At 34.2% G+C, this 13,598-nt stretch overlaps 2 protein-coding genes across 3 annotated transcripts; both read left to right on the plus strand.

The window, feature by feature from the left end:
• Positions 1–5,687, plus strand: LOC126733390 (uncharacterized). 2 transcript variants are annotated; one of them, XM_050436690.1, is made up of 3 exons: positions 1–741; positions 1,277–2,090; positions 5,270–5,687. In XM_050436690.1, the coding sequence occupies exons 1-2, from the start codon at positions 635–637 to the stop codon at positions 2,058–2,060; spliced, it is 891 nt and encodes a 296-aa protein (XP_050292647.1). In that variant the 5' UTR covers positions 1–634; the 3' UTR covers positions 2,061–2,090; positions 5,270–5,687. The 2 variants fall into 2 exon arrangements, with proteins under 2 accessions (XP_050292647.1, XP_050292646.1); XM_050436689.1 differs by lacking the exon at positions 1–741 and having other exon boundaries at positions 748–2,090.
• A 4,609-nt stretch (positions 5,688–10,296) lies between these two features.
• On the plus strand, positions 10,297–13,598 carry LOC126733391 (protein WHAT'S THIS FACTOR 1, chloroplastic). The gene is made up of 2 exons (XM_050436691.1): positions 10,297–10,528; positions 11,705–13,598. Exon 2 carries the CDS (start codon positions 11,996–11,998, stop codon positions 13,463–13,465), a length of 1,470 nt encoding a protein of 489 aa, XP_050292648.1. The 5' UTR covers positions 10,297–10,528; positions 11,705–11,995; the 3' UTR covers positions 13,466–13,598.

Consider the following 13,598-nt stretch of genomic DNA (forward strand, 5'->3'; position numbering starts at 1 on the left):
GAAGGGAGATAAATTTGCTGTCTCTTTAACTATCGACTCAGCGTCTTGGAAAGGAAAAAAGCGAACCAAAAAAAAGAAACAAATTAGAGAACTCCCAAATAAAGTCAAGTGCCTCTCTCCTGCTTACTCTCTTGCTAGTTTTTCTCTCTCTCGCACACGCACACACAAATACTTTGGTTATTTCTCAATTTTCACCTACAAATCATCATCTTCTTCGTCACACATACCCTTTCATTTCTCTTACCATCTCTGTTCATCTCCACACCTATTCTTCTCCAATCTTTCTTTCTCCAATTCGCACCTCCCTCTCTCTCTCTATCTCTCAAACTTTCTCCCCCCATTGGATCATTCCACAACTCACAAACCATTACATTTTCTTTTCTTTTCTTTTCCACACCTTTGGGTTCTCTACCTTTCCTCCACCCGCTTTCTAATCTCTGATTCTGTTTCTCTGGATTACCAGGGCCTGAGATTGCTGTTCATAGTTTTGTAATTTCATGGAGCTTTTGGTCGACCCCTTCTTGTTTCCTCAGTTTCTTATTGTTAAATAATCCGAACTGGGTTGATTTCTTTTTTCTTAATTGTTTTCATCATTCACTGATTGAAACGCTTGGTAGCTAGCTGTTCGTACAATATGCTGTCTCAGCAGCAAAACCCACCTGGGGTTTCGCTTTCTCTGCAGCAACAAATGAATCCCAACCACGATTGCATCCAAACAGATATCAAGTCCTTCTCCATAAGGTGATTTCGTTTTAATTATATTGGGTCTCTCTTTTGGGAGTTTTCTAATCTTTCTGAATATATTTCTTTTCAGCATTTTATGTACCGGTATTGCATGGTGTTTTATGTTGCACTTGATCACATGCACTACATTTTACTTAAAACTCAATGTTCTCTCTTCTTTGACATTATCAAGTTTGTTTTGGTCATAGGAATAACATATTTGTTTACAAACTGCTTCACGTGAGATACTTTGTATGAAATGAATCACTTTATAACCGCAATTTGTTTACATGTTCTACTTCATATATTGATCAACTAAAGGCATGTGTTTACTCTTTTCATGGGCAAATTGTTTTTGCTTTAGATGCATGTTCTTTATAATTCTGATATGGGAACCTTCTCCTTTACTAATTTTTAAGGTTTCAGTTCCTTATCTCCTCTTTCGTTACTTCTTGATGTCACCCCAACATTATCATTTTATGTTAAATGAAATGTATAAAATTCTTGGTTCAAGAATGGACTGCCATGTTACTGATAACCATCTCAATTACAGAAAGTATGCTCTTGCTTCTCGTCAAAAAGATATCTTTTGTAGTTGGCCATTTCCAGAGAAATATTTGAAAATCTGTTTCAAGCATGGTATCAGCAATGTGTTGCCGCCCCTTGAACCTGGCGATTCAGTTATTCAGTCACTCAGAAGAGATGTTATGTTTAAGTCTTCCAAACAAGATAACAAAAAGGCTGATTCCATTGACAATAAAGCACCAGATTTTGCCGAGCAGGAGAAGCTTATTAAAGATGAGTGTGATTCATACTCTAATGAAGCTATATCAGAAGTTTCCAGCCAGGAATGCCCTTTATTTCCTTCTAGCAATAGTGATAAGCTCGAAGAAAACAATTCCAATATTGCTTCTGATTTCATGGTTCCTAGATTTAAACCTTCAACTACAATGCATAGTTTGCACCCCCATGATGATCAGAATGGTAAATTACAGATTTCCTCCAAGAGAATGAGGCATAAGCGAAAAAGACATAAGGGGAAGCACAAGAAGCGGTCAATGGTGGATATTTTAGCAGTAGCGAAGCATTGTTCTTCGGAGGAACTCTATAGAATTAACCAAATATTGGGCTGTGCTTCAGAAAAAGCTCCTAAGCATGGGGGTGAAGGAAATGGAGGAATGGCCAATATTGAGAATAATTGTGAATCTGAATTAACAGATGACTGCTTGGACAAGGAGCTTCAAAAAGATGATTGTGCGGCAAAAAAAATAAATATGTTGAGCAAAAAACGATGGTTAGTAAAGTTCAAGTTCAGCGGAAGCAAATCCAATTCATGAACGGATTTTTTTTCCACAGTATATATCAAGGTATAGCTTTTGATTCAATATGTTTTCTACTTTATTTGATGGTATATTGACTCAAGTTTTACAAAATTTTAAAGTAAAATTTTGGATATAATTGCAAATGCTCTATATTATTTAGCATGAAAACTCTCTGCAATAGCTAAGTTTAAAATTTAAAATTTTGAACATCTTCATAAATACAATCTTTAATCATACTTGTCATTAATTAGTTTAGATTCAATATTTTACTTGTAAAAATACATCAATCAAAATCCTGGTTGCAACTCCTTGTTTATAATTCTTGGATTTCTGAGTAAGTTATCAGAGTTAAAACCTGAAATCTCCCAAAGCAGCTACATACTGCATTACTCTTCAAATCTTAATGTACTTCTGTCTTATTATTTTGTTTTTATTGCAAAATACTGTTCCTTTTGGGATCACAATCCAAAATAAAATCTCTTTCCCCAGTATCCTATTACTTGTGTAACATAATTGGTTTCTTTATTTTTTTGATTAAATGGTGTCATCTAAATCTTTTTTCTATTATCAGAAACACCTATGGTCCATCCGTCCATGAACAGAAGAAGTGTTCATATATCCTTTTGACAATTTCGACAAATTTGGGATACAAAGTTTTTTTATTTGCAGGAGCTATAATGTGTGCGAATTGCCTGTCATGTGCTTATCATCACAACAGGATCAATTTATGCATTTATACAAACACACACTTCCACCAATGTATCATAAATACACATACAATTTGATGGGGAAAAAAGAACTAGAATAGAAAAGAAGAAGAATTTACAAATCATGTATAAGATTTTAGGTAAGTTGCTTAATCTCCTCCCATATTTTTATTCGTGAGACCAAATATATCTGCAAAAGTAAATTAACAATCTAAAAGGGGGAAAAGTCATTCTCATAATGGCTGGAAATTATTTACTTCAAAGTACAGTGTTTTTTTATTATCTATATATCATGAGCAAACTTTATTTTATGCAGTTAGGTTTGTTGTATACTCTTCTCCAAAAAAAAAAAAAAGGTTTGTTGTATACAACCTTTATCTCTACTTTCTAACAAACTTATTCCAAAATCAATAACAAACTTACAGTATCCCTTGCTTTTCCTTCCCTCCTTTTTTGTCTGTTCCCCATTAGAACATTTGCAATTTCACATTCTTCCATCTTCCACACCCTCTTTGAGAAAACATAAATTATTGAATAGCATAGTATTTGCCCATGTCACATCATACTCTCCTCATGCGTATTCTAAATGCATGATTTTTAAGGAACTAGAACAGTCCTATGTAGAATGGATTAACATAATCAAATATATGAAATTTTTAAAATGAAATTACTGCCCGAAGTCTTAATCACTTGGTTCTTTTTTTCTTTTATGAGCTCATCTTGAGTTTTACAGTTTTTTATTATTTTGAAATGGATCTGAATATTTTATCTTTTCTGAGCATCAATTCATACATATTTATGAAGAGCTGAACTTGTGTTTAATGGAGAAAAATGATAGTTTGAAGCAAATCTGAGTATTAAATGGGAAAAAAAAAGTTGATACTTTGAAGCAAGAACCTATGGAGTAGGATAGATTAAGTAAAATTTGTCTACATGTGCTTGTGGTAGGCTTAGGGTTTGACGAACATATGGACCTAGGGTTTATAATGATAGAAGAAAGGTTAGGGCTAAGCCTAGACCGCTTATGGAGTTGACTCAAACTATTCCAATAGTAGTGAAATAAGGCTTTGTATAAGTATGAGAGGAATAGTCGACTCCAATTTTTTTAGGATTAAGACAATTGATTGGGCCATTATTATGAGAGGAATGATGAAGGGCAATGATTTTCAATAGTGGTTTTTAATTATGTTGCAGAGCTTGGCAAAACAAATGGAAGAAAAAAATTCTTTAGTATTGGACAAGATATAATAAATTTGGTGAGGGTTGAACTATTAGTGTAGGATGACCTATATAGTAGGGATAATTATATTGAACGGCTAGAAATTAAGACTTCAAATATGCCTATATGTATGAATATTGTAAGTACTTTCAAAAAAAAAAATTGTTTGGGGTAAGAAAGACTTGCAGAAACTTGTTAAAATATTTAACCTGGACAGTCCCCCAAATTGTATCAGTAATTTCAAATTCCTAGTTTGTACTGCAATAACCTAAATCTTATTACATTATTATTGAATTTGTAGTCAACTAAGTTGTGAGTTTCATTCAAATAATTCTCTTCAGTTAACAACTAAACTGCATCATCTCATAAACTTCAATGCAAAGTATCTCAACTTTAAGCTCATAGAGTAATGATATCAAATTACAGATTGAGACATCTGAATGGCGTACATAATTATCTATACCTGCCACTGCTAGTTGAAGCCCAAACACTTGTCTTCTATAGACACACATATGGTCTTGATAGACTTGTACATTTTATTGTATGGGTTATTAGTAACTTTTGATCGTCTTTGAGCTGTCATGAAATAGGTCATAGAATAGGGCGGCGAGAATGGCTGATGGTTCCCTAAACTTCTAGAAATCCATTTGGTTTTTTGTTTATAAAAGGTTTCTAAATCACCAACATTCCCATTTGCTGGTTGGAAAATGTGGAAATAAAAGAACATAATTTATTAATTTTGCTTCTCTTTGTTTTGAAACAAAATGTTTGTTGTTGTTGTGCTTCTTTTGCCAGGCTGAACATTACATTCATTATTTATTTAATCAATGGCTTCTGGACCAAATAGCATATCCTTCCCTATTAAATAAGTGGTTGAGGGTCATGTATCAAGCTTAATCCTGTATAGTTTGTGTGCTTTCTATTTACATATCAAAGAAAATGTTCAATGTTAAGTTTCCAGGAACTAAAAGCTTAATCTATTAACTATGCCACCAGTTTGGTGGAATATTTCTAAGTTCCATATAAGGTATAGAGTGATCGTTAAGACATCTCTTTTTCTTTCCTGCTTTTTTCTCAGCAACAAAATGTAGCACAAATATTATTCTAATTTTCTTTTCAGCAGACTGGGAAAAGAAACCAGAGAACCTTTGTATCATATGTGACCTCTCATATTACTACATGTTTTACCCACTTTTCATATGATGAGAAGTATAAAGAAATTTCATGGAGTGCCTTTATTCTAGTTGGCTGCTCTGCTTTCAGTTTTGAATAATTCTGTCTTATTCTATTAATTACAGGCACCAAGTACTCTTAGTTGATTATGAAGTTAGCAGATGACCTTTCAAATTCCTACCAATCACCATCAAGTCCTTGCTAGGCAGTTGGAATCACATGGGTTGGGCAGCTCCAAGCCTCATGAACAATGTTGAGGAAAAGAGAAAGGCAAGCTCACACAGAAAAGTGCTGCAAATTTTAGGAACCAAATGTATCACTGAGTTTTGTATGAAATGGGTGGAGACTATCAATGCATTGTCAATCATAGTTTTTTTTAATCAGATTTGGATCATGATCCAATCTGTTGACTGGCCTAGGTGGACAGTTGTTGCCATTTATATTCTAACATGGGTGCAAAAATATGCCAAATTTTGTAGAAGAACCTGATCCCTTCAACAATTAAATTTCATTTATACTTCTTCAGATGAATTTCTTTCTTTCTCCAATTGAATAAGGATAATTGTTATAGCCACTTTTCGAATAACTGCATATTCATATAGGTAGCATCAAATTGAAACTTCATATTTTAAAATATGTGCATGTAACTTTTGAAATTTTTTCATTTCATAGTGAAATTGATACTTATTACTTTTTTTTTGTTTGATCTTAAAAGGATTATCATATTCATGCTGCACCCTAGCTAATTTTATTGTCTTGTTAGGGAAATCATGAAAGATTGTCATTTTCCTTTGACTATTGATGAAAAGTAATGGATATAACATTTATAGAGGGCACCATTTTGTCCCCGTTGTTCCTATCAGATTGCTCTCATAAACCTGTTCAAATTCTACATCCGTCAAAATATGTACAATGAATAAATACCAACCAATGTAATTAGCATTTAAATAATTTTAAATGGACAAATTTTGGCTCCAAACTAATTTGGAGGTACGTAGTTGCTCCATACTACTAGGTGGTGAGCTAACAAGGGTCCTGGTTATGTGCATTACACATGACCAACTTTACCAAACTTAACCCAATTAACTACAACCTCTCTCTCTCTCTCTCTCTCTCTCTCTCTCTCTCTCTCTCTCTCTCTCTCTCTCTATACACCAATTCCAGCCTGCGTTCACCGGTTACCCCTAACCCCTCTTACTGCTAGACCCACCCCTCCACCCTGGTCAAACTCTCCATATGATATTGGACAGGTACCCTTAGATTAGGGTTTCAAATATGTTATTCGAATAATCTTTCATAATGCTTAAATGCTTACATAAACAATATGTTTTCTCAAACCCTAACATGTTGAATTCATTTTTCCATAATCAAATGTACAATTTCTTATTAATTACATGTTTGGAATGTTGTGTTATGCTTGGATTATTGCATGACTTAAGTATCTAACCATTATCCCAAAGAAGACTAACTTTGGCCATGCATAATGGTGCTTATTCCTTTCTCATTTTTGTAACATAGTCTTCGAACTTAAATCATCAATTTTAGACTAGTACTTATCCATGTAGATTTTACATTTCTTTATAATGCAACTAAGAAATAAAGCAATGTACTTTTCTAGATTGTACTTAGGAATGCTTTGTAATTTTCTTTTTTTATTTTATCATGATGTAAATTCAAATCTTTCAGTGAAATAAAACAATGTATTTCATTGTTTTTATTTTTCTTATTTTACCTGAAGAAATAAGCGGCAACTCTAATCTTAATACATTCAATCTAGGAGGAAGAATATCATCAATCGAGCCATGATTTTCAAAAATTATCTAGTCAATAACCTTTGCAATGCAATAGAAAGTTTAAAATAATATGATTTTTTTCCTCTTTTATTTTTTTCTAAATATGAAATTTGATCATTATTGTTGTTGTTAATAGACATTTATTATGATTGTATTAATTTGTATATGAAACTATATATTCTAATATTATTAATTTATTATGATTATGTTATATATAGAATTATATATTCTATTATATAAAGAAAATATGATATATTGAGATTCTAATGAAATTTTTAAATATAGAATAGAATCTAAATTCAATTAAAAAAATATATTCAAATAAGAACATGTAAAATTGTGACATCTCAAAAACTTATGTAACATAATAGTATGAAGTCGATCAAAATTCAATCAATTTCAATTTTTTATATATTATAGATAGTCACGACCAGGGTCCAAAGTTGCAATTTCTCACAAGAACCAACCAAAAGTGATATTTATTGTCTATTGGTTAGCATGGACAGAATGGTTTAATGAGTTTTTTTTTTTTTTTTAAATAGCCCTAATTTATATATTTGATTTTTTTTAGAAGAATTTATATACTCATTTTATATATTTGGCCTTAGAGCATTCACATTAACCTCTACACACTTTTAGCTAAATTACCCCCCAAAACCTCCACATTTTTTATTTTAGTATGCTCATTTAATATTACTACATTAGACTTAATACTAATATTATTTAAATATTTATTTTATTCTTTATTTATCAGACTTAATACTCTACATTTAATTTCTACCATTTATTTTAGTTATATTTAAAGAAACTGTAGAAATTAGCCATTTTAACAATCGCTGCCCATTTAAAAATAAATAAATAAATCCGACGCAAACAACCACCTACAATAGCAACTGAGGATTTTTATAAAACCTTAACAAAAATAAAATAAAAAAAAATAAATCTTATGAAAAAATCTAGAATGAGAGAGCGATGGAGTTTGTGGGTATTAACCATCACATTTGTGCTTGAGTTGGCTAGTAGCAAAAGTTGAACTAAAATCATGGGTTGAAAATATATTTAGAGTCTGTTTGGGATTTTTTTATTTTACTGAAACTGAAAATTTTTTTGCTAAAAATATTGTAAATAAAAGTAAAAGTTAGCTGAAATAGTACTGTGAGACCCATAAATAATACCAAAAAGTGTAGTGGGACCCATAAATAGTAGCAAAAATAAGCTGAATAGTAAAATAAATTGGCAAAATTAATCATGCCAAACGGACACTTAGGCAACGTTTGGTTCAATGTAAACCAAATTCTGAGTGTAAAATGAATGCAGGGGAAAATGAATTCCCGTAAGGAAAATGAAATCCAGATGTTTGGTTCTGTAATGGAAAATAATCCGGAAAACGATTTTCGATGTTTGGTAACATTCTAAAAATGCTATTTTTCTACAAATGCTTCACATTTCCTCAGCCATTTTCTCAGCTTCCAAACAAATTTTATAATAGAAAATTTCATTTAACACAACCAAATATCAAAATAAAATCATTTATTCACAATATATACATAATATACTCAGTGAGAGATAGATCGGGAAAGAGAGAGATCGGTATCAACGAAGGACAGCGGCAGCTAGATCGGGTGGGTGTAAATCGGGCAAGGTGGGTGTGGGTTTGCCAAAATGGGGATTGGGTTATGTAGGTAGATGGGTAGCTTGGATGTGGATCGAAGCTCATGGAGGAGGGTAGCTTGGGTGATGGCGGTGGTGGATCGGAGACATGTAGCGGTGGAGCATGGTGGTGAGGTTGAGTGGGTGCGATCTCGCCGATGCTGGGGTGCAATCTCGGTGCGAATGAGCCGATTCTGGGGTGTGATCTCGGTGGTGCGGCGTGATCTAGGTGGAGGGGGCGCGGTAGGGGCAGCACGATCTGGGCTGGCCTTGACTTGGCTAGGCGACCGGAGCTTGGCGTCGGACTGAGTGTAGAGTTGAGGTTGGTTCGTGGGCTAGAGCTGAAATGAGGTTGGTGTGTGTGTGTGAGAGGAGTGTGTGAGGAGTGAGTAATTTCGAAAAGCATTTGAAGGTAAAATGGGAACGGAAATGACTTTACGGGGTTGGCAAGGATTTTTTCGGTCAAACTGAATTCTATTTTTAGTTTGACTTTATTTTCAGGTGGTGCCAAACATGGACCCAAGTGTAAAATATTTTTCGAAAATCATTTACACCCAAAACAAACACAGCCTTAGTGTGCATTTGGCATGGATTATTTTTACTAACTTATTTTAATATTCAGCTTATTTTTGTTATTATTCATGGGTGCTACTGCAATTTTTGGTATCATTTATAGGTCCCATTGTACTATTTCTACTAATTTTTACCTTTATCTACAGTATTTTCAACAAAAAAATTTTAATTTCAGCAAAATAAACGAATCCTAAATAGTCACTTATAAAACTAAAATTGTGACTTTATGATTAAAAAAAAAATGCTAAAATGCAAAATTAACCCTTAAGTTTCAGTTTTGTTATTTCAGTCCTCTAAATTTCAGTTTTGTTATTTCAGTTCTATAAGTTTCAAGTTTTGTCAATTCAGTAATCCGTTAATATTCTGTTAAGTGCTGTTGTTTACTTATCAAATAAACTCCCAAATTAATGATTTTTTATGAAAACATTGAAAGAATGATAAGAAGATATATACTATCACTTTTATTCTTTTAAACAGGTGATTCTTTTTCTGTCTTCTTCCCAGCCAAAAGTCTCCATTCTCACCTCTATGCTGCTTCACTTGTTTTGATTTTTGAGTTTACGCATCAAATTCCACTCTATCAAGTTCTGACAAAACCCAATTTGGTGCATCGGTAAGCCACAAAGTGAATGCCGACCAACCTTATGTTTGATGAGGACTCTTTGGATTCACCTGTAAACAACAAAATCAATCGGATAACACAATCACATGAAGAGAGGGGTCCACACCAATGCACAACGCTTATTATCACTTTTATCCCACCATTTTTTCGGATCATCAAGAAGATCTCTTCAAGAATTAATTTTAGAGTCCTCACTTCTCTCTCTCTCTCGATCTCTCCCTTTCCCACTCCCAATCTCTCAGTCTCTCTCTTCCCTTGTCGATCTCTTACTTTCTCCCTCTCTTCCCCAAATTTCTCAGTTTAATCAAGTTAGGGTATCAGTGATCAGTGGCCAAGGGAACGACATTGTTCCTTGAGCCTTTATTAGTTTTTTTTTTTAAATTAAAAAATAAATCCAAAATTAATAAAACGGCAGCACTTCACAAAATACTAACATATGACTGAATTGATAAAACTTAAAATTTAACGGAATGAAATTAAAAAAAAAAGGGGTTATGCGTAACAGATTTTATCTGAACATATTTATCATCCCTGCCCCACAGCCCCAGTACTCTCCACCACTAAATAGTAATATATATAGGGCTAGCACCAGTCCTACTACTTCTTTCATAGCTTCTTATTAAAAAAATAAAAACCCAGCTGAGGCCGAACCATCTCTCTCGCTTGTCAATTGTCACCAACCAGTAACACAAACTCATTTCTTTCTTTCTATTTATATTTCCTCAAAGAAGGCCCAAAGTCTTCAGGTAAGTTTGATTAGTTACTTCCATGCATGCACTTTTCTTTCTTTCTTTATTTCTTTTGATAGATGATAGAACCAATCCTCCAGGACTAGGATGCGTCTTCATCTTTAACCAACTTTCTCTCGTTCTTTTCTCTTTGGGTTAAACACTGACTTTTCTAGCGTGCCCCCCACATGTTCGTCATAATGTCTATGTGATTTTGCTTTTCAATTTTTATGTTTCTCTGTTCTTGATGTTTTAATCAGTATTATAATATCCAATCTATTCATGAAGTAAATAATTTAATTGCCCCCATTTGGATTTGGAATATAGAAACATTTTATGCCCAGATGCATTGTCTTGAATGAGGCCATCCTAGCTAGAAATGGCAGCAATTGCCTCATCTAATTCTAAATGCTTGAGATTGTTGTGACTATTTTATGAAATAACAAGACAAACCCAAGTCGTTACTCTTTGGTGGTAGGTACATTTTTATCAGTAGACACATTTAAGATAATGGACTCAAAACTCTCAAGTCATGAATCTCAATGAATTCATTCAATTTCTAGCGGACATGACAAGTAAACCACCCTTAAATATTCAATCTAGTTAATTGTACACAAACCTATTTGATGTGTTTTGTGGCATATTTAATGCTATAGAGACTTCTTTTTTTACAACAAATTTCACAATTGCTCTCTACCACTCACAGTCAACCACTTGAGGAATTATGTTGTGAAAAAAGTTGTTTGTAGCAGTATTATTATTACTATTTTTGGTGCTTAAGGTCTTTATTGAATAGTTTTCATATTTTGACAAGGTAATGCCCAAGGTATTTTCTTTATAATCACAGAATATATCCTCTCAAATGCATATTTAGACTTAGTTCTTTGCCAAATGCAGTTGAGGATTAATTTCCACTCAAGAAGCATTTTGGGTTAATTTATCTTATAGAATCATTTCATCCCATTTTCTTTACCATGAAGTTACTTTTATGATGACATGCTTTTTATTGCATATAATTTTTTTTTTATTTTTATTGCAGTGTATTTCATTCTCTCTCTCTTAGGCCACGTTTTGTGTGATTTAGAAAAGTAGTCTACAGATATGTCAGAAACCATTCCATATTTCCACATGAATTAAGCATTTTTTAACATAGGAATACTTTTTTGATTTATGGCATCAAATGTCTCCCTGCAGATGGTAAGGAATTCTGCAGCAAAACCCAGCTCCCAGTTTGTGCATTATATGTGTTGTAGATGAAGCTGATATCATCATCACCTACACAACTATACCCCTTGATCAGTTGTGCTTATTAGAGAGAGTTTTGCTTGAACCTGCTCAGCAGCAGCCTTTTTGAGGAATAATTTTACTTTATCCTCAAATAGAGAAAAGTGAGACTGATGGTATTATATTATGTAATCTCAGGCCAATTTTTACCCCTTTTCGTGGTGTAGGCTTTAAAGCTAGTGATTGCTACAAATTTGAAAAATGTCATTGTCGCTGCCCTTCACATCCCAAGGGGATTGGCCAATCTCTTTTCTCAGTTCCAGTTTCCTCCCTAGGAATCCTTCTTGGTTACGTTGTAACATTAACCAAAATTACCAAAACAGTAAGAAATCCAGAAATCTATCTATTTCTATCTCATGTTCATCTATCAAAATTGTCCGGAGCCCTTCACTAGACAGGAATGTTGTGAAGCAAAACAAGATTCGGTTTGTTCAAAAGCTGAAAACACTGCTCCTTTCTAAACCAAAACACTTTTTGCCACTCCACGTTCTTTCAAAATGTCGATCCTACCTTTCCCTTTCAAAGCCTCGCTCAATCCTATCCATGATCCATCGTTATCCTTTAATTTTTGAAGTCTTTGCAGTTCCAAGGCCACCTACACCGTTCAATGCAACCAAATCATATTCTCAACTTTGTGTTCGTCTAACCCCAGCTGCAGCAGCCCTTGCCACCCAGGAATTAAATCTCAAATCAGCCATCTCAATGACTTTGGCATCCAAACTCCAGAAACTTCTCATGCTCTCTTCTCACCATCGGCTCCTTCTATCAAAGTTGGTTCACATTGCTCCAGATCTTGGCCTTCCCCCTAATTTCCGTTCTCGTCTTTGCAATGATCACCCTGAGAAATTTAAAACTGTGGATACCTCCTATGGCCGTGCACTAGAGCTTGTGTCTTGGGATCTGCACCTAGCAAAACCTTTACCCTCTCCCGAAGTTCATTCACGTGGGCTGATAGTAGACAGGCCTTTGAAATTTAAACAGTTGAGACTCCGAAAGGGACTAAATTTGAAGAGACGTCACCAGGATTTTCTGCTCAGGTTTGGTGAAATGCCAGATGTGTGCCCTTATAATACTCCTGTGGAGGCATTGGGTCAAGAGTCCATTGAAGCAGAGAAAAGAGGCTGTGGGGTGGTGAGAGAGGTGTTGGGGATGATGGTTGAAAAGAGAACTTTAATTGACCACTTGACACATTTCAGGAAGGAGTTTGGGCTGCCCAACAAATTAAGGGGAATGATTGTGAGGCACCCGGAATTATTCTATGTGAGTTTGAAAGGGGAGAGGCACTCTGTGTTTTTGGTGGAGGGGTTTGATGAGAAAGGTACCCTATTGGAGAAGGATGAGACTCTGGTAATAAAAGATAAGTTGATGGAGTTGGTTAGGGAAGGGAAGAGGATGAGACGAGAGAAGAGAAAGGCTTGGAAGAATAACTATGTCATTGATAATTCTAATAATGGTGATGACGATGATTATGAGGTTGATAACAATGATGATGATCATGATGATGAATTGGATGATTTGTTCGAGTTTGAAGATTCAGATTTGGATGGTATTGATGATGATGATTATGATGAGAGCAACGAGTCATCAGGCCACTTGGCAAATGAGGCTTTTTGGACAGCAGATGCTGCTTTTCTTGATGATGTGGATGGAGCAAATGTTGAACCATGGTAACAATACAAATGAATGTCAAAACAATGTACATAAATTATAGAAAACTAATTAAGGTCAGACTGTGAGACAGTATTTTTAGTCTTTACTTATGAGAAAAGCACTAGCATTGGGGGATGTAAACACCCCTCTCTCA

Source organism: Quercus robur, chromosome 6 (genome assembly GCF_932294415.1).
Source record: "Quercus robur chromosome 6, dhQueRobu3.1, whole genome shotgun sequence".
Taxonomy (NCBI): Eukaryota; Viridiplantae; Streptophyta; class Magnoliopsida; order Fagales; family Fagaceae; genus Quercus; species Quercus robur.